At 38.3% G+C, this 25194-nt stretch overlaps 1 protein-coding gene across 1 annotated transcript in view; it reads left to right on the top strand.

Moving 5' to 3' along the window:
- Positions 1-22288, top strand: part of LOC128861824 (connectin-like) — a 167695-nt gene extending 145407 nt beyond the window's left edge. The window contains exons 4-5 of the mRNA XM_054100199.1: positions 12742-12855; positions 22140-22288. Of these exons, the coding sequence (XP_053956174.1) occupies positions 12742-12855; positions 22140-22288 (263 nt within the window). The remainder of the gene's footprint in view (positions 1-12741; positions 12856-22139) is intronic.
- The last annotated feature ends 2906 nt before the right edge of the window (positions 22289-25194 follow it).

Below are 25194 nucleotides of genomic sequence, written 5' to 3'. Positions count from 1 at the left end.
GCTCTTTATATTATTATAACTAAAGGTCTTAGGAAGCTTTGCCGATGGTAATCCCATACATGAATAAATTAATGTGCTGAGAATGCCGAATATTATCAACAATAGTAGTAAACTAGCGAAGCATTTTCAGAGTTAAAGCTTTGACGTATGTACACACATACATACGAGTATGTATATTAGTAGCAGAAGTTTGCCGTATGGTAATGGCCTCAATATGTCGCAGAAAATCCACACCAAGACGTGAATAACATATGTGCAAATACACTTAGCAAATACGTAGCTACTTTATATTGAACTTTCCGCACAGATCGCAGGCATATAGTATAAGAAAAACAGTGATTGCGTTGCAGGATCTTTCAAGCTCGGGTTTATTTTTTAAATTCAAGCTAAGCGCATCGCAACCTTAGCACAAAAATAACGTAATCAATATTTTCCCCCAAATTTATTTTTGGTGCAGAATTTTTCTAAAATTCGTAAATTTTTACAACTGACGTGGTAAACTATTGTACTCGTATTGCTAATCGTCATAATTATTAGCAATAAAGGCAAGAAATTTATAAATTTACGGTTAACTGTAAACTAGGCAAGGGCGTAGTTTGCGTCAACTGTTCTTAAGATATTTTTCCATGTCTTTTTACTTCGGATGTATGTATGTATGTATACGTGTCAATGCATGTACAGAAAGGTATGGGAGAAATGCAGGCCTGCTTTCATTTATGATTTTACGTATTTTCAAACTGAACTTGTAAATACTTCTGCGTTCGAAGTAATAGTAGCGCGATGAATTACTAAGCTTATACTGTTTGTTATTGCATTTAATTTTTTTATGTTCTTATTAAAGTATAGTGCATTTTTCAACCAACGCTTTATTACTCAAAAATCCAAACTCACAAAATTTAGCAAATTTCAAAAAAAAATATGTATCAAGAATTTCCTAACTTTTTATACAGAATTTTTTGAAAAATACATACATACACATATTTGAAAATCCATATAATATTGAAAACCCACCGAAACAGGAAATACAGCAAATAAGTTCAATCAATTGTTCTTTTGCTCTTTGCTCTTTTTGTTTGACGATATTACAAAGAGCGTTGGTCTGACATTCAGCTAAAAAGTGAAGGCAGAGATTTTCTCTTAATGACCACATGCCCTAGAAAATCGACGACTTAAAATCCGATCTGAACTTGTTTTCCAAGATATCTGTGAAGGAAAATCGCATGCACGTTCAGAGACAAGTTTTTATAATATAACTACTTCAAAAATCATAAAATTTTGTGAGCTATATACTCGAAAATTTAGCAAAGTGTAGTAGAAAAATATTCGAGAGAGTCAGCTTTTGCAATATTTACATTTTTCATATCACTGGTTCATCATATATCAGCAATGTAGCGCCTATATCTTGTAGATCACTGATCATGCTGTATCCTTACATCTATTCCGCGCGTTGCAACACTCACAGAAGCAGCAACTTATTTTTACGTGTATCACTTAAAACTTCTATAAAAATGTTCAACTGATATATTTGCGTTTTTGTTAATTTATTTTTCCGATGTCAAAGAGAAGGGTTTTTCTCAAATAAATTGTTAATGTATATATTGTTCCACTTATATTTAATATTATTGGCACTTACATCCTTTTAAGGTGTTTGGTTGAGCTCCTATTTGTGGCGTGCGTCTTAATATTTTCGGTTGAACGTCGAATGTTCATATTTTAAATGGAAATTCATAATCTGTGTATTGCCATATGTGTGTACATATATGTATATTAGAGAGTCTACAATTTATGAATAATAAAAGGTATTTTCCAAATATCCTACGCGTGCATGCTTGCAGATGCTGACTATTTTTATGGAATGCTTTTTTTCGAGCTTCAATTGTTTCTGGTTTGTAAACTCACATGTAAACTTTATCTTTTATTCGTTAAATCGACATATCTTGGCGTACAAATTTCTGCAGAACATCGTGAAGTTTTCTTCCCGGGTATTTCGTTTGAAATTAATTGATCGTTTTATTAGCTGGTTGACATATATCGTCAATATATTGGGTTGGGGAAAAAGAAATGTCGTATTTGTGATCGAAATTTGACGCTTTATTTAACGTACTTAGAATTATTCGATTCAAGTCAAATATGACCCGTTTTGTTCGCAAACTTGTTGCCATTTAGAAGGCAACTTCATTATCCCCCCTTTATAAAACCCCCCCTCTTTATTTGCAAAAAACACAGACAACCAGTTTTCGCAAGCATCTTTTGAGGCCAACTTGGTATCACCAAGGGCGTTTTGCATGGAGCGGAAGAGATGATAATCACTTGGTGCCAGGTCCGGACTATATGGTGGGTGCGATAGGACATCCCATCCGAGCTCCCGCTTCTCGTCCTCAGTCATTAAAGATGTGTGAGGACGAGCGTTGTCCTGGTGGAACACAACACCATTCCTATTGACCAATTCTGGCCGCTGTTGGTCAATCGCCTGCTTCAAATGGTCAAATTGCTCACAGTAGAAGACCGAATTAAGGGTCTGGCCATAGTTGAGCAGCTCATAGTGGATAATTCCCTTCCAATGCCACCAAATACACAGCAGAACCTTTCTGGCGGTCAATCCGGGCTTGGCGATGGTTTGGGCCGGCTCGCCGCTTCTCTACCACGATCTTTTTCGCTTGGCGTTGTCGTACGTGATCCACTTTTCATCGCCAGTCACCATCCGCTTCAAAAATGGGTCAAGTTCGTTCCGTTTTAGCAGAGAATCGCAAGCATTAATTCGGTCCAAGAGATTTTTTTGCGTCAACACGTGTGGCATCCAAACATCCAGCTTTTTTTGGAATCCAATCTTCTGCAAATAGTTTTGTGGTCTACACCTAGTTCCTGACTAATCGAGCGAATGCTCACATGCCGGTCTCTTTGGATAATTTCAACGATTTTATCAGTCTCTACGACGATTGGCCTACCAGTACGGGGTGCATCTTCGACATCTACTACACCAGAACGAAATCGATCGAACCAACGCTGTGATGTGTGAATCGTTACAGTATTAGGCCCATAAACTTCACAAATTTTTGCCGCCGCCTTCGTTGACGAATTTCTTGCTTGGTGGACACCATCTTTGAGGCGCTATAACTTAAGACTGAAACGTACGATCACAACACTGTCAAAGAGACACTTGTAGTACAGATTGTTGTCTTCAAATAACAATATTCAATTCAAATACAACGCAAGATATGTTTAAATGTCGCGCTCAATTGACAAAATACGGCATTTTTTTCCCCCAACCCAATATCTAAATAAACAATAAGTATTTAAAGAAAGGAATTGTTAAAAAATATATCGATATGGCATTCCGTTGACGGTAACCGCTTTTCTAGCTGCATTTCCGGAGAAAAGGTTCTAATTTAACTTTTTACATTACGGACCTAAAAATATCCATAAATTTCCACTGATCTACCACTTTCGTAGTGGACTTTAATAAATTATTTACGGCTCTCGAACTCAAAATCGATTTCATTTTATGAAATTGCGGTCAAAAGAGGCGCCAAAAAAACACTGCAAAAACATGAGCTGGAACTTAATACACCCTGCACCTGCTTACACCCATATACATACGCATATATACATACGCATATACCAAAATTACCTACCTTTATACTTTGTAACAAATTTTGAAAAGCAAGAAGGAATTAAAATGATAAAAGAAACTCAACAACACAGATTTGAATGAAATTTTCTTGTTGATGAAGATGGATTAGAGCTGTCTTACTGAGGTACTACATCGTTGCTTAAGGTGTAATGTGTGCTGTTTATATGTACGCATGTGATATACTTATAAAATGAATGCACATGGGGTTGGTAGGAGTATGAATATTAAACTTTATTAACAAACATACATTAGCATGTGTATGTGTGAATTAAATTGAAAGTTTCAGCCTCTCAGCCGGTGATAGGTTATTCATATTTAATACTGTTGCTTTAGCACAGCATCATAAACTGCTAAATAATTTTCTTATTCTTGTCCCGAAATCGCTTTTCTCATTGCGGCTTTCAGCTCTTACGTATGTATATAAAATGAGCCAGATTTAAACAAATAGTTCTTTTCTTGTCCATAAGACCATCCGCAATTATATTACATATTTCGGCAAGGCATGCATATCTTGCGACTTAGAAACGGTTCGAGCTCACTGCAAAGTGTAGCGGAAACACCAAACGAACCAAACTGCCGAAAATTTCGTTTGTTGAAATGATGAGAAAAGAAAATTTTCATTTGCATTTACAATTCCCAGTGCCATTGTTCCCAAAGAGTTCATTTCAATGAGCAAAATCGTGAATACAAAAAATTCTTCTTGCTACTTTGAAACCACTTTGATACGTGCTCTTCGAATTTATCGTATTCAAATAGAATTTCGGGCAGAATAAATTTGGCATTTATTGCTCGATAATGTGCCATCGCAATGGTCGACAATTGGGACTAGGCAGAAAAAAGTTAACCAATTCTCGTACCTACCACCAGATTCACCAGCTATGGATAGCGTGACTTTTATCATTGTGCAAAATTTGGCGCTTGCCATTGATAGAAAAAGGATAAAAAAGGTAAAAAAGGCTTTCATTGAGGTACTGAAGAATTATAATTCATTATTTATGACGACTTAAAATGCTAAAGCCTTGAAAGCATGAAAATTGCAATCATACTGAGTCAAAGAAAAACTACCTTCAATGAAATAAATGGTTTTTTTTTTTTGCTTTTTTATTTAAAAAAAGTTCGATTTTCTTTAGAAGTTTCCTTGTACAAATGGTTTTGCATGGGCATTGTTGTGTTATCGGGGTTTTAAATTTCGGTATAACAACTCTGTATTTACAGAGTACAAAGTCACTCTTTATATTTTTTTGTATAATGCGGCAATAACAGAAAATTATTCAAGGTTGGAACGAAGTTCTTCGCACACCAGCAATGTTTGTAAAATATTAAAAATTATACCAATGTCGATAGTCATAACTTGAAGTCCTTCAAATCTATCGTAATAATTTAAAAAAAATTCCGGATTTTTCTGACTCGTGCCAAATCTTGATAACACCACGACATGGTGTGATACAAATCGTCTTGAAATAAATTTCAGAAAATATTTTCAGATATCGTTCTCTCAGTCTAGCCAAATGATTGCTACCCGAATATGAATACCCTCTTTTTTAAAGCGCATATATTTTCACATTCTATAAAAAAAGCTGCGGAGTAGTAATTTATTATTTTAGAGCGAGTTAGACCCGTTAACCCGCTTATACTCCTGTATCTATCATCTAAAATACTCCTTGCTCTTAAGACAGGCTGCGCGTACTATAGAGGATAAATTCAAATTAAGAAACTTGCCATTGAATGCCATTGAATGCCATTGCTGTGACAGTAGTGCAGCTTGAATTAAAGATGAACCAATCCAGTATATTCCACGCTGTTCACAAAATTCACAGAGAATCGCTTAGCCCATATTGTGATGAATTTTGTGGAAGTATCTTTGCCTAAATCGTTCTCTTTTGGCTAAGTTTCAGGGCCACTAGTTTTCTTCTCGTGCTAACTGGAAACAGTTGAAAACACTAAGTGAAGTCAAGTCCTTCTCCACCTGATCTTCCGCTTCCTCTGCTACCACCAGCTGATACCGTATCGAATACTTTAAGAGCCGGAGCGTTTGTATCCATTCGGACGACATGACCCAGCCAAAGACGTAGCTGGATCTTTATTCGCTGCGCTATGTCTATGTCGTCGTAAAGCTCAGCTCAATCGCCTATAATACTCGCCGTCGCCAACGTGGGCCAAACATCTTTCGCAGTATCTTTCTCTCAAACATTCCAAGGGATGCCTCGTCGGATGTTGTCATTATCCAAGCTTCCGCGCCGAACGATAGAAGAGGTACAATGAGAACCTTATAAAGTGCCTATATCTTTATGAAGTTAAATTAGCTCAAGGCGTAGACCCATTCCGATTGCACTGTGGAAATGTACCTGTATACTACTACTACCCTTCATTATTCTCGAGTTAAAACACAAATTTTATTTCCAGCATTGTTAGAGACTTTTTTAACCTACTCTTTCGCAAATATCCTTAACAAATAATTAAACTTAAAGTTAACATACATTTATATAAATATATAGGCAGCGCATCAGAGGGGATCAATAAATTATTCGGCATCAGCAATGCATGAATAGCTTCAAGTATATGTCAGAGAGTAAGCCTCTGCTTGTTATTCTAATTATTAAAGTGAAAGCACTGAAGTAGAATTATAACAAAAACCACGATACTCACTCAACCAAACTCACGCAGAAACAAATACTCGTACGCTTTCTCTACTACTTTTATAGCAAACATACAAAGGCTCTGCAGCACAAAAACAAAATTAAATAAATAAGTGCGTGGTATTCAGAAAGGTAAACTCTACTACTGTTTGTGGCTGTGCACAGAGTTTGTGGTATATAATTGGATGCTTTGTGTTTCTGCTAGTAAAGCCAGCTAATAAAGTACTCTATTGTTAATCATCAACTCGTGCAAGTTATCTACATACACATATATGCAGTTACATCTCCACTACAACAACGCTTTGGGGCATATATGTATTAAGCAAATGCATATGCACATATTTAGATCCTTACATTTGCACTTCCATACATATTCATACCAAATGTCACTAAGCGTTGTGTACGAGTATACTGAACTTCTGATTAGCTGAAAGGGAAAGAAAGTCATGAAAACCTCATATACATATACATATATATGGTGGTAAGCCTTTATATTCATATATATAAATATATTGTGTATACAAGTGGTACATATGTATGTATTAATGGTATTTCTTTGCTATAGGGTGATTCAAGGGTCATGCAGATCTGTGAGAGCAACTTCAGAATTAATCATCCAATTTTGTTTTTGCTTAACTTTTTTATTAAAGAAATACAAAATAATTTGGGTGATAGAAATCTTTATTTCGATCTGCTTGGTTGTATACTGCAGCCGTCCAGTTCACAAGTGTCAAATATGATTGACATACGACAACATTTGTAAAAATTATAAATCTTCTGATAGGGTAATTATTTTTGCGCCACTTTATATTTGTGACATGTTAAGTTTCTTTTTTTAGACGATTTGCAAAACAGATTTATGCATTTCGCGCATAAAGTCAACACATTTTGTCGGTCAACACATTTTCACCTTAACAGATACGTTAATAACCAAATTGTGGTATTAAAGCACATGGAATTTAAGTAGAAACAATGCGCTCACAACCAGTCCAGTCGAGCGGAGCCATCGGATTGTACTTATTCGAAAATGATGCCCGTAACGCTGTTATACTGAACGGTAAAGGGCAAACGTTATTGTGACATAATAACAAACTTTTCATAGCCTGAACGTGCTATGGGCTTGGTCAATATGTGGTTTCCAAAGAATGGTACACCTTGTTGCACAACGCACCGCAGACCATATTGCGACGAAAGTTCCCTGGAGCTATGACATTTTTTTTTTGTGACTATGAGATATGTATTGCCTATGCCAATAAGCCCAAGACGATTCGAGAGCTGTAGAATGAAATAATTCGCATTATAAATAATCGAGGAAAATTTCGATATCCTGTGTAACCTGAGGAGCCGTGATGGACATTTAACGAAAATTGCATGTCATACATTAACGCCATCGACTGAAGTACATTATGAAATGGAAAACAAAATAATTTCGGCAAATTTTATTTTTTATTATTGTTCATAAAAGAAAATCCGCTTCCTTATTGAATCACCTTGTATAACAACTTTCACCTCTTTTATGTGTACTGATACTACATATTTAAGTACATATCCAGTGTAGGGCATATCACAATGTAATTATGAGTGAGTCCTCGGTAATGTGAATCTATGTGCATACATACATATTTAAAATATATTTTCTCCACACTAATACAATTTTCGGGTTTGTTGTTATGTCAAAATACGTTGCTATTTAATTAGGATGTCTGGTTATGTGGCTGTACCGCCGACAGTTATTTACTGCAAGTGCAAAATAGGACTGTTTTAAGTTCCCGCTCCAGTGTACTATAATGGTTCTTCATTTTATTTTTCATTCATAGTGATCAAAACGATCAATTCTGTGATTAGAGAATGATGAATCATTCGCATATTCAAACTAGCGCGACATTACTAAAACTTTAAACATGTAACATCTACAACAATGCCTAGGCATTTTAGTCGATGGCTTCGCAACCTCGAAGGTGGGGAGTTAAGAATTTTGTACTTCCTTGAAAAGACTAAGAAGTCCATCTTTTCTATATTTACTTCCAGTCTGACCATTTCCGCCCACTTGTAGATCCTTGCGTCCTTGTGAGTATTTCACTCATCGTGGATTCCTACCTGAAATGGTAACAGCCATTGATAAACTACTGGATGCGTCACAATTTCCTAGAGTTATTGGAAATGGATATAATTTGATTGGAAGATCGAAATAAGCAGCCTATTTTCGTGCCACTTACATTGGAAGACTTGCGCGTAGTACTCATGGAAATAGGTGTGCTAATTTCATTGATCATTTTGGGTTTCGTGTTGGAGTTATTTTGGGCGAAAATTAAAAATATCTTCAATTCTATGAAAAAGTAATTACATTTCAAAGTAATTCGGTTTGTCCATAAAGTGTTTAGACAGCTTCGACTAGCCTTGCCGCGATAACTAAAATCAGCCCCAGTGTAGAGTACCTTCACTTCACTTTCAAACTTCTTTCGAATTCTTTAAATATATTTTTAATAGGTAAATGAACTCAAACTTAAATTATTGAAACCATTTCAATGTCAATGTCATTGTTGTCAAATAAACACTTTAATTTCAATGACAAAATTCTTTTTCCTTTTTTTTTGAAACCAAAAACATAAGTAAACACATGGCACACACCAAATACATTTTTTCTGTCATATGATACCTCACTCCAAAGCAAAAGCATAGCTTACTGTCAAGTAAGTCTGCCTAAGCAAAATTTAAATCAGCCTAAGCAAAATTTTATTGTATAGTATTTTTTTGAATTTATAATTTTGTTATTGATTTTTACTTGTAACAATGTTTAGTTGTAATTAATATATATATTTTATTGATGAGAAGACAAAAAGAAAGTATAAAATAAAGCCATTCTATCAGAAGGCGGGCAATTCAGTCTTAGCCTGGTAGTTGGAAGGCAGTCATTTGCCCTAACTAAATAAAAAAAAATCTTTCATTTAAAAGGAACCTTTAGTCGGCAGGTTTGCTCTAAAGCTCTTCCCCGATAATAAAGACTTTTCACCAGGTTATACTCACGTCAAAGGATTTTAAATAATTAATAAATAATATACTAAATATTCTTTTTTTGCTTAACTCTTAAATTTAGCGATGTATATATTGCTATTGTTAAGCCAGAAAAGCACTGCTGTTGTATCTAATTTTAGGTTTGTATTCCTGTTGGCGGCCGCCGTAGCCGAATGGGTTGGTGCTTGATTACCATTCGGAAATCACAGAGAGAACGTTGGCTCGAATCTCGGTGAAACACCAAAATTAAGAAAAACATTTTTCTAAAAGCGGTCGGCCCTCGGCAGGCAAAGGTAAACCTCCAAGTGTATTTCTGCCATGAAAAAGCTCCTCATAAAAATATCTGCCGTTCGGAGTCGGCTTGAAACTGTAGGTTCCTCCATATGTGGAACAACATCAAGACGCACACCACAAAAAAGAGGAGGATATCGGCCAAACACCCAAACAGGGTGTACGCGACAATTACACATATGTGACCTGGTCTACGAAAAGGTACCTTACGTGCGAAAATAAGTTTTCGAGAAAACAGCAGTTAAAGTTTAAACTTCTAAAAACCCTTGTAACCTTTTTAAATATTAATATTTTTCAATCCGGTTCGGCTTATTTTCTTCAGCATAGATCACAGTATCAATAAAATCACAGAAGCAGTGAAAAACTTTTTTTTATATATAAATAAATAAGAAAAAGTTAATGCAAATCGCAGAAATCGTTTTAAAAAATAAGTTAGCTTTTGTATTTTCGTATTTGTACTTTTCTTTTTCTTTTACTTTTAACAAATTTTTAAACAAATTATGACTTTCTTGTTTTCACCATTTTAAAGAGCCTTCAACACACTATTCGAATCAACAAAAAAGTGAAAAATTATTTTTTGACACGTAAGGTACCTTTTCACAGACCAGGTCACATATATATATATATATATATATATATATATATATTCCCGTAAACTCGACCTTGTAAATACAACTCTACATATCCCGTGTACATTACTTTAATGCATCTACACATGAAAAATGAATAAAGAAGGCAGAAAGATGGGCGGTGACTTATCTTTTGCGATTTACTCAATGTATTACAATATATTTGAACAATGGAAATCAGTGGAACTTGGTATACTTATTACTCTTCGTCCAAGGTAGTTGGATAGCCTCTCTTGGTTGAACCCAAACTTAGTACATCCGTGCATGAAACACCAAATGGCAGAAAAAGTTTTTCGTGGTAGCGGTCACCCCTCGACAGGCAATGGCAAAACTACGAGTGCCTTATAGGCAGGCACTGTGGATGCTTGGCGTGCATATACATGGATTTTGCAGCAGCTGTCAAGGCGAAAAGGAGCAAAAGATGATTTGCATCTTCTATGCCACAGCCCTGTGCTTAATCCAGACTAAGATTATCCATTATAACGGGTGGGCCATATAGCGTTTGCTTTTTGAACCACCTAATTTTTTGAGAATAGTAACACAAATCACATGTGAAATGTGTTCATAATTTACTTAAAGGTTTCACATTTACGAAATGGGACGATATACGCTTGAACAAAATTGGGAAATATTGAAAACCTATTTCCAAAGTGGTGAGTCTTCTTCTTCTTTTCTGATTTTCATATCGGTGGCTACGTCAGGAAGCAAAATTGTCGGATTTGGCGCTCAGAAAATCCACACGTTACTGTAGAGAAGCAAATGCATCCACAACGAGTCACTGTTTGGTGCGGTTTTCGGTCTGCCGGCATCATCGGGCCATTTTTTTTTTTCGAAAATGAGCGAGGAGCCGCGGTTACATAAATGACGAGCGTTACCGTGACATGCTCAACAAGTTGTTTCCAAAAATTGAAGAGGATGACATGGACGACATTTGGTTTCAACAGGACGGTGTAACTTGTCACACTGCCAAAGTTACACTCAAACTTTTGGCTACCGTTTTTGAAAACCGAATAATTCCGATATCAGTTCGACGCCTCGGAGCCCGTTAGATTATTTTTAAGCCCGTTGGATTATTTTTTGTGGGGAGCCGTTAAGGACAAATGCTATGCAAACCATCCAGAAACGATTGGTGATTTAAAACACGAAATCGAAGTTGCCATTCATGAAATTGGAGCCCAAGCAATCGAAAATGTGCTTAAAAATTGGGTTGATCGAATGGCCTACTGTAAAGCCAGTCGTGGCAGTCATTTAAACGATATTATTTTTCATTCATAAATGACAATGTTCAATCTTCAAAATAAAAAAAAAAGTTTGAAAAAATATTGATTGGTTTTTTTTTATAGCCGATTCAAAAAGCAAATTTTACATGGCCCACCCTATATTTAGGTAGGCAATTCTTCCTACAATAAGTTGGAAAACTTCAGCTCTGTGCACACTATGGGTCTAATGAAGTTTCTCGTTAGTGCACATTGATTTCAGAATAAATCGGCGCTCATATTTCGATCCGAATGCAACTTCGTATCTAGCACGTGACATTAATACGTGATTAATATTTAACAGCTGATTTAGTTACGCTGCAATGACGGCTTCACCGATTGCTAAGCTGTGACGTGGCAAGCCCCTCTCTTTAGGCGAGCAGAAAAAAGTTCATTGCCAAAACCCAGAGGATATGGGAGAGAACCCCTCCCCCTAGTCTTGCAGTTACCATTCTTCTGGCAAGTATAATCTCGATCAGAGTAGCAAGATTAGATTCGATTCCAAAATCTTCTTATATAGTAGGAATGATGCAATGCGTTTTCTCTACGTTGACTTATAACTTCGAATCTGCCAAGCAGGCGCCGTTATCTTAACGAAAAATACAGTATGCAGACGGCATATAGAAAAATAAATATGAGTACAGTATTATATGTATGTACATGCAAAGCTTATTTTTGTATGGTTACAGAAATCGGATGTTTGTACAGTTATTTATAAAGAATGCCTGTAGGAATAACAAAGAAAGAATGCCTGTAGGGATAACAAAAAGTATTTTCAATAAGGATAAACTATCAAAACAATTTCTTTATATATGACTTAAAACTAGAGGGGCGCTTATGCCGGTTCCTGCTGCATACATAGCCCTTATTCAAGCTGCTTCTAGCAATGACAGTAACGAACAAAAAGTGCTAATAGCTCATTTGATCTTCTCATTTCCAAACCACTTCATTTCCTAGTTTTGATTGCCCTCCTTTATTAGCAGAGTCATTATGATCTCAAGCTTAAATTCAAGACACGAAGTTTATTTTCTAAAATCTAAAGTCTAATAATGACTCACTTCTGCCATTAGTTTTTGTAGTCCCCAACAATTTATTGTGAGCATTTGCATCGTGAGAGATAACCAGCACCCCCTCCTCTCTGGCAGGCCGCCATTTTCGCGGGCCATATAAGCGGAGCTGTGGAAGCAAGAAGATATTTGTATTATCTCTTGCTAGTATACAAGTACGAGTCTTACCCATATGTTGACTGGCAATCAATATAAAACCCTTCACTCCCAAAACCGTAGATTTTGTTGACATTGATCCACGGCTCTTGGATGAGGGCTACATCATGACCACCAGCAGCCAAGCGGACAGAAATATTCGCAGACGTGAGCCTAGAATGGTAGAGGCTTATTTGGGTAAGTTTCATTTGAATCTGCCCGTTTCGACGCCTTCCTCAGCGATCTCCTCCCCTTCGGTACCGTTAACGAGAATATCATCTTTGTTGAACAACAGCCCTACACCGTTAAGCCTCTCCGAATCGTCCGAGTACTGGCTGCTTCTTCATCACCACTGTTGAGTCAGCTCTATCGCTTTCTTCTCTGAGAAGTTCTAGAACTGGCTCGTCATTTCGGTAAACCCGAGCGGTCAACGAAACCAAATCAGACCTTCCAACCTTTTTTTGGCAATGGGGCGAGTATTTCGGCGTTGAAATGCAACAACACCTGCTTCTACCTTCTACTGGCTCCTCGTTTCTCCCTACCTTCCAGTTATATGTTGGCAGGTAACCGTTGCATGGACTAGAGATCTGCTTAATTTTTTTCGCTCCGTCGGCTTAGCCAGGATCCATACTCGAGCTCTTGGTCTGTTTGGAATTTCTTCCCTAATGACTGCTTTGAGTTTGCTCCCGGCCAAACCTCACCGATTTTAGTTACGGCCAACCTGTAAAGCTGAGCTAACTTATTGTCCTGACAAGCGGTGAGTTTCGTCCTACCTTAGTAGCAGCCGTTATCGTGGCAGAGTGGAGGAGGTTCGTCTTAACCGTTCTCCAATCTCCTTGTTGGTAGTCCCTTTTTCCTCTGCTCTGTCAAAGATGGCCAGTACCTACCGTCAACATTTACCACTTCGCTAAAACACGGGTACTTATGGTCACCTCTTTTTGGTATTTTAGTGCCCCCTTCCTCTGGGTTCTCAGCCGATATTTGTATTTTTGGAGCCCCTTTGCCCATTCAATCTTTTAACAGATCTCTTAACTTAGACCCTGACGGCCGCCACCTTTCCATATAGACCTGCTTCGAGTGACGGTTTGTCTGTATTTGCAACCTGTTTTTTATTATCTCGTCTTTCAATGACTACATGCCGGTTAAACCTTAAAGCAGGTGCCATCTCCCGTCCTGTGACTAGTGTTGGGGTGGAATGTGGTCTGGCTAGTCAAGCCCACAATACCCGCCGTGAAATAATTGGAGGCCGGTTTTCTAAGTCCTCCTTTCCCACAATGCCTCCTGCAGTAATCATACAGCTCTATCGCTAACGCCCTCTCTTCTTCCTGTCACTGGTGGTCTGACTTCTGGTGCATTCGAGACTGAAGCAGTAATCAGAGCCACCTGAATTTTTTGTTTTATTGTTTTTTTAATTTTTGTTCATTTCTGGTTCCACGTGTCGGACAAAAGAGATACCTGCATAGAGTTCCGTGTACACAAGTAAGGCTAGATAAAACTGGGGGTCGCCAAGTATCCTGAGCACTCCGTTCGCTATTTCTTAAATCTGGCTCTACAGTCAGGCTGAACGTCGACATAGATCAAAACTTGTTCCAACCCGGAGCTGTTTCAGAAGGTTTGGTCATCGTTCCAAAAAGGCATTCCAAACATAGAAATGGAATGCACTCGCTCAATACTGGAGGTCACGTAAACGGGCACACTAACCGGAGGTTATAGGATATATACATAGGAACATAGAGAGAAATGAAATTGCTGATGAGCTTGTCAGCAAGCGGACTGACTGAATTAGTCTCAGAGACTGTCTGTTAAAAGGGAACTGCACAACTTATTTCTGAGAAAAGTGCAGAGCAGATGGAGCCCCATTTCTTCATGTGCTATTTGGACTCGGTACAATAGACCGAGGACCAAGAAGGTGGTAGAGACTTCCCGCTATTCAATTTCCAAGCTCATAGCTGTTTTTACCCTTCGTTGCAGAAGTTGTGAACCTTTCAGAGAAGGAGACTGTCGAGCACTTTCTCTGCAAATGCCCGGATTTGGTAGGTGGGCGATTAAGATCACTGGGTGTTAATTTCTTAGACAGCCTGGCGCAGTCTGCCTACCTAACGCCATAAACTTCTCCATTACATCAATAAGTCCGCCTCGCTGTTGATACTTGCCCGTGGGAGGTCTCAAACAGGTATCAAAACGGCGTTCTTAGCTAATTCAGGAGTGCCAGGTTGGTACTTCAACCATTTCTAACACCTAAAGCGCAAATAAAATGTCGCCAGGGAAATGGTTTTAATTAAGTTGAAAGTGTGAAAATGGCAGCAATAAAACAAACACTTGTGTCATAAAAACAAAAATATTAACTCTTCCATGGATAGTTGAATTCACTAGTTTAACAACGAAAACAGTTTAATAATCAAATCCAACCGAAACGGTTCGAATAACGAAAGTTTTTAATTCAAACATATAAACGACAAACATCCAAAGTTCAACAAAACATGGAACTCTTTCGCAATCTAACTGCGCTGCTCAGTTTGATCGAGCTATCACCTATTTTTCAACAATTCGCCGAAGTTGTCAAAGACATTTGCGTAGTTGAAGCTTCTGAGCACGAAATTAGAACATTCGTATATACGAGTATCGGGAGCACAAATTGCGGAACACCCAGCTGCACCCACTTAAATGTTCCACTCATCTTGCACACACTTCGCACTCAAAATCCAACAACAGCCGTCATCAACATCGACAACCGTACGCCCATCGATCGTTTTAGGGATCACTTCAACAGCAAAATACTTAGCATTGTGCAACTTAGCCAACACAAGCCGAGAGATGAGCAATTATTACAAACATTGTGGCAACGTTTGCACTGGAATATCCAGAGTCGGATCATACTTCTCCTTGATGACACAGCCAATGAGGCATATGTTGCGACGATTCTTACATTTTGTGCCAAAGAGCGCGCTATAAACGTCATCGCCTTGCAGCCTCATATGGCGGTGAGAGAACGGAGCTACTGGACTTTGCAAATATTTCCCATTCAGAAAACTGTTAAACGAACATTCCAACCATTCTATCGAGATCTTTTTCCCAAACATCTAAAAACGATGCATGGACATCCTTTACTTGTAATGGACAATGCATGGCATCCACAGTTTTACAACTACACACCCAAGCAAGGACCAAAGATGCTTAGTGGATACATGGGCAGAGCTTTAACGGAATATGCACATCATCATAACGCCACAATCAAATTTCCATTTTCTTTTAGAAATGAAGTTTTTACTGTTACCAGAATGCGTCAAGCTTTTGAAAACAACGAGACAGACATTGGTATGCTTGCACCCATAGGAATTGGTAATAATATATTTAGTTGCACTTCTGTGGTGCTCCGTAAGAGTTGGTGTTTTATGGTACCAGTGGAAAAACCTATGGCACCATATACTTTTTATTACAGTATAATAGGCAAGTGGGTCGTTATTTTGTTCTGCATCAGTGTAGTATTGATATCTTTCATTTGGGCACGAATGTCTCACAGGCAGCCTCAACAGCATCAACCAATTATCGAGAACTTTGTCAATGTATCGGTGGTTCAAGGTCTAGTAGGCATGCCATTTTGGACAAGAAAGTCCATTTCAACCATTCATAGGGTCATGTGCGTTATCATCTCGTTGGCTGGTGTCATTCTAGGTACCGCTTACAGTACTTACTTGCAAAGTTTCCGTGTAGACCCACCCATAGAGTCCGTGTCAAGGACTATTGATGACTTATTAGCACGCGGTATCAAAGTGGCAGTGTCAAATATTACCACACACTGGTTGAAGCTTAATAAAGAATTTGTTGAATACCTTCAAAATTTCACATACTCCAGTAATTATACAGAGCTACTATTGCTACGAGACACATTAGATACTAGTTATGCATTTCCAGTCTCCGATATGTGGTCCATATACGATGAGCAACAAAAGTATTTCTCAAGACCTCTTTTTCGGTTTTCAGACATATGTTTGGGAAGAAATGTGCCATTGGCATTGCCCCTGCAAAAGAATTCCGTATATCGTCGAAGTTTAAATAAATTCATTTTAAAACTACAGGAAGCTGGGTTGATAAACTATTGGATGCGTCACAGCTTCGTAGAGTTATTGGAAATGGACGTGCTTTCATTGGAAGATCACAATAAGCAGCCTCTTTTCGTCCCACTGAAATTGGAGGACTTACGTGTGGTATTCATGGGAATGGGTGTGCTAATTTCATTGAGTATTTTGTGTTTCGTGTTGGAGTTATTTTGGGTAAAGCTTCGAAAATATTTCCGTGGAATGAGGAAAATAGTAAGAAAGGTAATGAAGATTTAAAGATTCAAGTAGAGTATTTATTTTTGGCTATTTAGGTAGATGAAGAGAAAGTTTATAATGTTGTCCGCTAGATGTTTTTAGTGCGCCCTCGGGTCATACTGTACGGTGATTTGAGAGTGGCATTATGCTTGATAGAAAGTGACTTGACAATTTTTTCATTAGTAAGGCTACCTAAGTATTATAGCGGTCAAAAATAAAGATAAAAAATGAATAGTTCCATATATATTAATTAATTATTTAGTTCCTCCACGTCGGAGATACATGCAGCTAAAAATATTTGTGTTGTTCATGAAATCATTTTATTATGTAACAGCACAGCGGTGACTCCAATGATTGTGTTCTGGTACTCATCGAAATAAAGCAAACATTTTACTTCACCCAATATTTACATACTTATACTTATCAATGCCAATCTACATGTTAAACTATTATAAATAAACAGTAGTTGACAAAGTAATAATATTCTTGTCTACTATCGCGCTGGGGTAAGAAATATAGAAATTATTTTTGATTGGTACAGAAAGGGGAGAAATGTATCTACTTATAGGCTTCTAATTTGTTGCACCTAAATTTTTGCATTCAGAACACTTATTTAATATATGCCTAGCGGAGGGAACGTCTCCAACGATAAGGAAGCTACAAAGGCTTGTTCTACGACCCAAATCCGGCAAACCTCCCATGGAACCGTCTAGCTAAAGTACTGAAGCGAATTATTTACAGTCGCCTCGAGAACCAGATCGAACCCGGAAGTCGACAGATTTAGACAATCAGTTTGGTTCCAGAAAAGTAGGGTTCACCTTGAGGCTGTGAATACTGTCACAAAAATTGCACATTAGGTGATAAGTGGTGCCGTATGGCTCGAAGGTTCCAAAGATTACTACTTAGTAGTAACTCTGGATGTAAAAAATGCATTCCACACCGCAGGCATCTTGGTGCACTGGACAAGATCAGAGTATCGCCATATATATTTATATATATATAAAAATATATACATGTTTGTATATATATATAATTGTATATTTATATCTATATATTATATAATTGCGCGTGGACCCTTGTTCGGTGTTTGGCCAATCTCCTCCTCCTAACGGGCGCTTTTTTAGCTATTATCTTTTTAAACAGTTGGTTTAAGGGGTTATACGCAGTTATGACTTTCAAAAAAATCGATTTTTTTTTATTGCATTTTTGTAATGTACATATATTCAAAAGTATTCGCACGAAATTTGAAGTAGATCTAAGCAATACTTTCGGAGTTATACCTAAATATGTAGAGATGCCTCGGCACGTTTTAAGGTAGGTATTGAAACTTTAAACGTGTTTTTTTCAAAACGGCATTTTTCAAGTCGGTGTACACGATATCTCGAAAACGGCTTGTTTGATCGGTCAACCGTTTTAACTCAATCTTTTAAGATACATTTTCTAGTAATTAATCGTTCCTTTTGTAAATCTGATACTTATTTTCCATTTTATAATCAATTTACGGCCAAATTTTAACGTAAAAATCGAAATCATTTCTTTTAAAAGCTGCCATTTTGTGAAAATTCACTATTTTGATTAGCCGAACGATTAATTACTAGATAATCTAATATATTAACAAAATTTGTTTGGTTTTTTGATTTCAGATAATCCAATCCTGAGTTACGATGTACACCGTAAATCGTCTTTTTTTAAAGGAGGTTCCAGAAATCGCCTGCAGCGCGCTCTATAATCAACATCTTCATAAATAAAAAATTTTGTTACGTTCTTGAAGGATGCTTTTATAACCGCCAAAAATTTTCAAATTAAAATATTCTGAAGTTTCTTCAGGATAAATCCTTGACAACCCGTCTTTTATTTGCTTCATAACTGCGTATAACCCCTTAAACAGCTGACGCACGTTTCGACCCGATTTACACGAGGAGACATCTGGAAGGGAGACACTGGAAATTCTCTTTTGAAGTTTCATTCGCGTTCACACGGGCAAAAATGTTTCCGCGACATTTTGACATTTAACACTTTAGCATCGTCTGGTTCGGATGTATTCTAGCACGCGCTTACATGTAAAGCAGAGAGCGTTCGACAACAGTTTCTTAAATATATGAATGAAAAATGCAAACTGGTTAAATAATAAATAATTTGTTGTTTTTTTATTGAAATATATTTATAAATTCTTATACTTGAATAAAAAAAATTAAATTAAAAATACTTCATATGTAAATAATTAACTTAAAATTAACTTGAGTAACTAGAAATGCGAGGAAAATTAGAATTCAACATAAACATGCCCCATAATATATTTTAAATTATACCTACTTTTCTAGCAAAAATAATCGTGCATTTCCCAAGCAGTGTTCCGATGTTTGTCATCTTTGTTATCTTCCGTTTGCTTGAAAACCAACACATAACTCAGAACCTTCTCCCACAAAAGAAAAAAACGAATGAAGCAACTGTCAAAAATTGGAAAGATTGGAAATACGAATAAGAAGAGCAAAGCGTGTCGCCGAGTACGGGAGACAAAATCCCTTCTCTCTTCCCCGACCGTCCTTCGCCTCCGAACAAAATGTTTCCCTTCCAGATGTCTCCTCGTGTAAATCGGGTCTTCGTGTTTTGTTTCACTGTCAAACATCTTCAGTTCGGTCTATAGTTTAACCATGAATCGTCTTACATACGAACAACGCTTGCGAATCATTGAATTTTATTATAAAAATGCGTGTTCTGTAAAGAAAGTTTATCGTGCGCTTCTTCCATTTTATGGTCAGTTTAATCGACCCACTGAAGCGGCTATTCGAGCTATTGTGACTAAATTTAAGACCAAATTATTTACATTATTGGACATCAAATCACCAACACGCTTACGTAGAGTGCGAACTGAAGAAAATATCGCAGCTGTATCGGCCAGTGTTAATGATGACCATCAATTATCGATTCGTCGCCGTTCGCAGCAATTGGGCCTCTGTTACTCAACAACGTGGAAAATTTTGCGAAAGGATTTAGGTGTGAAGCCTTTCAAAATACAGCTGGTGCAAGACTTGAAGCCGAACGACCTACCGCCACGCAGAATTTTTGGTGAATGGGCTCTTGGAAAGTTGGCCGAATATCCACTTTTTTATCGAAAAATTGTGTTCAGCGTCAATGGGTAGCAGCCAGAGAAGAATTGCAAGAGCTACCAATGTATTCAGAAAAGGTCACAGTTTGGTGCGGTTTATGAGCTGGAAGTATCATTGGACCGTACTTCTTCAAAGAAGCTGCAAATCGTAACGTAACTGTGAATGGTGAGCGCTACCGTGAAATTATGTCCAACTTTTTTTTGCCCAAAATGCAAGAGCTTGACTTGCATGACATGTGGTTTCAGGACTTGTTGAGAGGCGAGTTAGGTGAACATTTTATTTCACGTTCGGGACCTGTCAATGGGCCACCCAGATCTTGCGATGTAACGCCTTTAGATTATTTCTTGTGGGGCTATGTTAAAATTCATGTATATTAAAGTCTGCTTCAATTAACGCATTGGAAGACAACATTAAAGCATTTATATGTGAGATACCGGCCGAAACATTGGAAAGAGTATGCCAAAATTGGACTAAGCGGATGGACCATTTGAAGTGCAGTCGCGGTCAACATTTGCATGAAATAATCTTAAAAATTTCATGAATGTTTCTGAATTTTACGTGTGTTTTATGAAAAACTTTCCTATAGCTCTTAAAAAATCACCCTTTATTTGTGGTTTGCGTTTTGCTGTTATTTCACAAAATGGAGGGACCTTCAGTTTTAAGCCAACTCCGAACGGAAGATATTTATTATGAACAGCTTTTTCATAGCAGAAATACACTCGGAGGTTTGCCATTGACTGCCGAGGGGCGACCGCTATTAGAAAAAAGTTTTTCTTAATTTTGGTGTTTCACCGAGATTCAAACCGACATTCTCTCAGAATTCCGAATTGAAGTCACACACCAACCCATTCCGCTACGGCAGGTATCCCCTCTCCTGCGAGCAATTGTACGAAGCTACTTCGGAAACGCGTACTGAATTCCGATACAGTAGCAGGCAGGAAGAGTTATAGGGGTCAGGAGGCGCCCCCAATGTTCTGTGCGTGGACCATTACTATGGACCTTCATGTACGATGGTGTTCTGGGCCTCAATATACTAATGGTGCCAACATATCGGGTTTTCTGACGATATCGCAGTAGTTATTATGGGAATAATGATAGACGGGAGGCTATTATTTTAAATACACCTGGAGTATGCGACCGAAAAAGCATCAGCGACTCTAGCAGCACTGAGCGTGCGCAGGCCAAAGCAACGGCGACTTCTACTTCTAGCAGGCGTGGTGAAAAACCAAATTTTATACGGCGCTCCTGTCTGGCATACGAGGTGTGTTCAAAAAGTATCGCGAACTTTGTGTTTTTTCAAAAATTATTATTTATTCATTAATATATATTTTGTCCCCTTCAAAGTATATTAATCCCCATGAGATATTATGCACTAGTGCCAACGTTTTTCTCAATCTTCGAAGCACTTCGAAAAATCATTTTTTTATCTTTTTCGGCTCCTCCTTCGACGCCGTCTTTATCGCGTCAATCGTAGCGTAGCGTCGTCCTTTCATGGGTCTCTTCAGTTTCTGGAACAAGAAAAAGTCACAGGGGGGCCAGATCTGAGGAACACGGTGGCCATAAAATACTGTCGTAAGAGGGCAGTCGACGACGCTCTTACAAGAATTCTTCAGAACATAGGCAGCGAAAGCTGCAGAACGCCTGCATTCGTTTGAAAAGTGGCAAAGCTGATGGGAGTTGTTTGTTAACGGACGTTGGACCTATTGACTTATCCCCAAAATTAGCGAATGGGTGACCAGAAGGCACGGAGACGTAGACCACTATTTAACCCAAATATTGAGCGGAGTACCTTCATCGTTTTCACATGGAGGACACTTCGTTCTGTCCACGCTGCAACAACGCAATAGAAAGCGCAGTGCCCCCAACAGGGTAGTGGGCAATAACCGCATCGCGCTTAACTTAAAAATTGCTAGCGCTGGTCTGATCAATAGCATAAACTGACGATCTGTGCTATCTCTGTGCTCATTTGCCCATTATCGTCTCGATTGAGAGACCTGCCAACTTTGTTTCTACGAATCACCGAATCTATATTAACTTTAACAAAGCTAATTCGGCTTCGCAGAATTCAACGAGGACACCTTCGCCGCTCTAAACCCTACCCACCGATGTGCGCGCAGGCGAACGCGCATTCCACAAGATGATGGCTGCTGCTACGGCTCGCTTTACTCCAGCTGGAAGGATCCGGGACATGCGCCCAAATTCCGCAACTAGTCACACAGCATAAGAGGACCAAATGGGAGGAGTACTTGAAGTACTGCAACTTCACCACAGGTGCCAGTAAGCTCTGATCCACCCTAAGGTCTCCATGTAATCCAACGGAACACAACGATCAGGTGGCAAGCACCTTAAGCAGTTGCACTTCGTCAGACCCAAAGAAATGCTCTAGTTGTTTTAGCCGGCAATTTATTTTGCATCCTCTGGTCGATACGTCCAAGTATTGTGCCACTAGATAGCTGGAGAATTTCTCAAACAACCGTACGCCACTTAATTTCTCCTGCGATAAAGTTCGGGGAGCCAAACGAAACGCAAAAGCTTCTAAAGCCATTGGACCTGATTGACTTAAGATGCTGATGTTGAAAAGCCTGGGTCCCTTGGCAGTCAGATATCTCACAAAGGAGTTCAACTTATGGCCTCTCTCAGAATTCCTGGCAAGAGGAGTCTTATCGTCCGATAGCTCTACTTTCCTTAGAGAGGGAGACACTTGAAGTCCTCCCACTCCCACTCTATAAAACGAAACAAATGACCCCAGCCCCACATCAGTAAAGCCCCAGATAAATCGCTGGTCTTACCAAAACCTCTCCTGCGACTATCCTAGCAATGCTGGACTTAAGGAAGACTTTCGGGCTATGTTTCAGACCTTGACAAATCGTATTATTCGGAAGTAATCAACAAACTAGAACAACATTTGGACGAAGTGTATAATCCTAAACGGAGACCAATATGGCAATCAAAAAATGGCCAGTGTCCCACAGGGAAATGAGTGTAGTTATTTCTAAGTGAAATTCAATAGAAAAAATATGTCCTCATACACCACTAAAAACCAATTAACTAAAAATTAAATAAAAATATTACATTACACACTGTGACCCCTAACACCTAAGGCACAATAAAAAATATACTAACAAAAATGATATTAATTAAGTTAAAAGTGTGAAAATGGAAGCAAAAGAGCGAACACTTATGACATAAATACAAAAATAATATTTATAAAATGGATAGCAGAATTCGGTATTCTACCATTTTCCACGAAAACCAGTTTAGTCATCAAAACAAAACGACAAAGTTCGGACAAAGAACGGAAATTTTGAATTCAAACATATAAAAGTCAACCATCTTCAGTGCGACCAAAACATGCAGCTCTTTCGCAATATAACTGCGCTGCTCAGCTTAATCGAACTATCACCTATTTTTCAACAATTCAACCAAGTGGTCCAGGATATTTGCATTGCAACAGCCTCGGAGCAGGAAATTCTCACCTTCATCTACACGAGCATCGGGAGTACAAATTGCGGAACACCCAGCTGCACCCACTTAAATGTTCCACTCATCTTGCACACACTTCGCACTCAAAATCCAACAACAGCCGTCATCAACATCGACAACCGTACGCCCATCGATCGTTTTAGGGATCACTTCAACAGCAAAATACTTAGCATTGTGCAACTTAGCCAACACAAGCCGAGAGATGAGCAATTATTACAAACATTGTGGCAACGTTTGCACTGGAATATCCAGAGTCGGATCATACTTCTCCTTGATGACACAGCCAATGAGGCATATGTTGCGACGATTCTTACATTTTGTGCCAAAGAGCGCGCTATAAACGTCATCGCCTTGCAGCCTCATATGGCGGTGAGAGAACGGAGCTACTGGACTTTGCAAATATTTCCCATTCAGAAAACTGTTAAACGAACATTCCAACCATTCTATCGAGATCTTTTTCCCAAACATCTAAAAACGATGCATGGACATCCTTTACTTGTAATGGACAATGCATGGCATCCACAGTTTTACAACTACACACCCAAGCAAGGACCAAAGATGCTTAGTGGATATATGGGCAGAGCTTTAACGGAATATGCACATCATCATAACGCCACAATCAAATTTCCATTTTCTTTTAGAAATGAAGTTTTTACTGTTACCAGAATGCGTCAAGCTTTTGAAAACAACGAGACAGACATTGGTATGCTTGCACCCATAGGAATTGGTAATAATATATTTAGTTGCACTTCTGTGGTGCTCCGTAAGAGTTGGTGTTTTATGGTACCAGTGGAAAAACCTATGGCACCATATACTTTTTATTACAGTATAATAGGCAAGTGGGTCGTTATTTTGTTCGGCATCAGTGTAGTATTGATATCTTTCATTTGGGCACGAATGTCTCACAGGCAGCCTCAACAGCATCAACCAATTATCGAGAACTTTGTCAATGTATCGGTGGTTCAAGGTCTAGTAGGCATGCCATTTTGGACAAGAAAGTCCATTTCAACCATTCATAGGGTCATGTGCGTTATCATCTCGTTGGCTGGTGTCATTCTAGGTACCTCTTACAGTACTTACTTGCAAAGTTTCCGTGTAGACCCACCCATAGAGCCCGTGTCAAGGACTATTGATGACTTATTAGCACGCGGTATCAAAGTGGCAGTGTCAAATATTACCACACACTGGTTGAAGCTTAATAAAGAATTTGTTGAATACCTTCAAAATTTCACATACTCCAGTAATTATACAGAGCTACTATTGCTACGAGACACATTAGATACTAGTTATGCATTTCCAGTCTCCGATATGTGGTCCATATACGATGAGCAACAAAAGTATTTCTCGAGACCTCTTTTTCGGTTTTCAGACATATGTTTGGCAAGAAATGTGCCATTGGCATTGCCCCTGCAAAAGAATTCCGTATATCGTCGAAGTTTAAATAAATTCATTTTAAAACTACAGGAAGCTGGGTTGATAAACTATTGGATGCGTCACAGCTTCGTAGAGTTATTGGAAATGGACGTGCTTTCATTGGAAGATCACAATAAGCAGCCTCTTTTCGTCCCACTGAAATTGGAGGACTTACGTGTGGTATTCATGGGAATGGGTGTGCTAATTTCATTGAGTATTTT

Source organism: Anastrepha ludens, chromosome 4 (genome assembly GCF_028408465.1).
Source record: "Anastrepha ludens isolate Willacy chromosome 4, idAnaLude1.1, whole genome shotgun sequence".
NCBI classification, from domain to species: Eukaryota; Metazoa; Arthropoda; class Insecta; order Diptera; family Tephritidae; genus Anastrepha; species Anastrepha ludens.
Note: the sequence above shows the minus strand (reverse complement) of the source record. Positions and strands in the feature narration are given on the sequence as shown.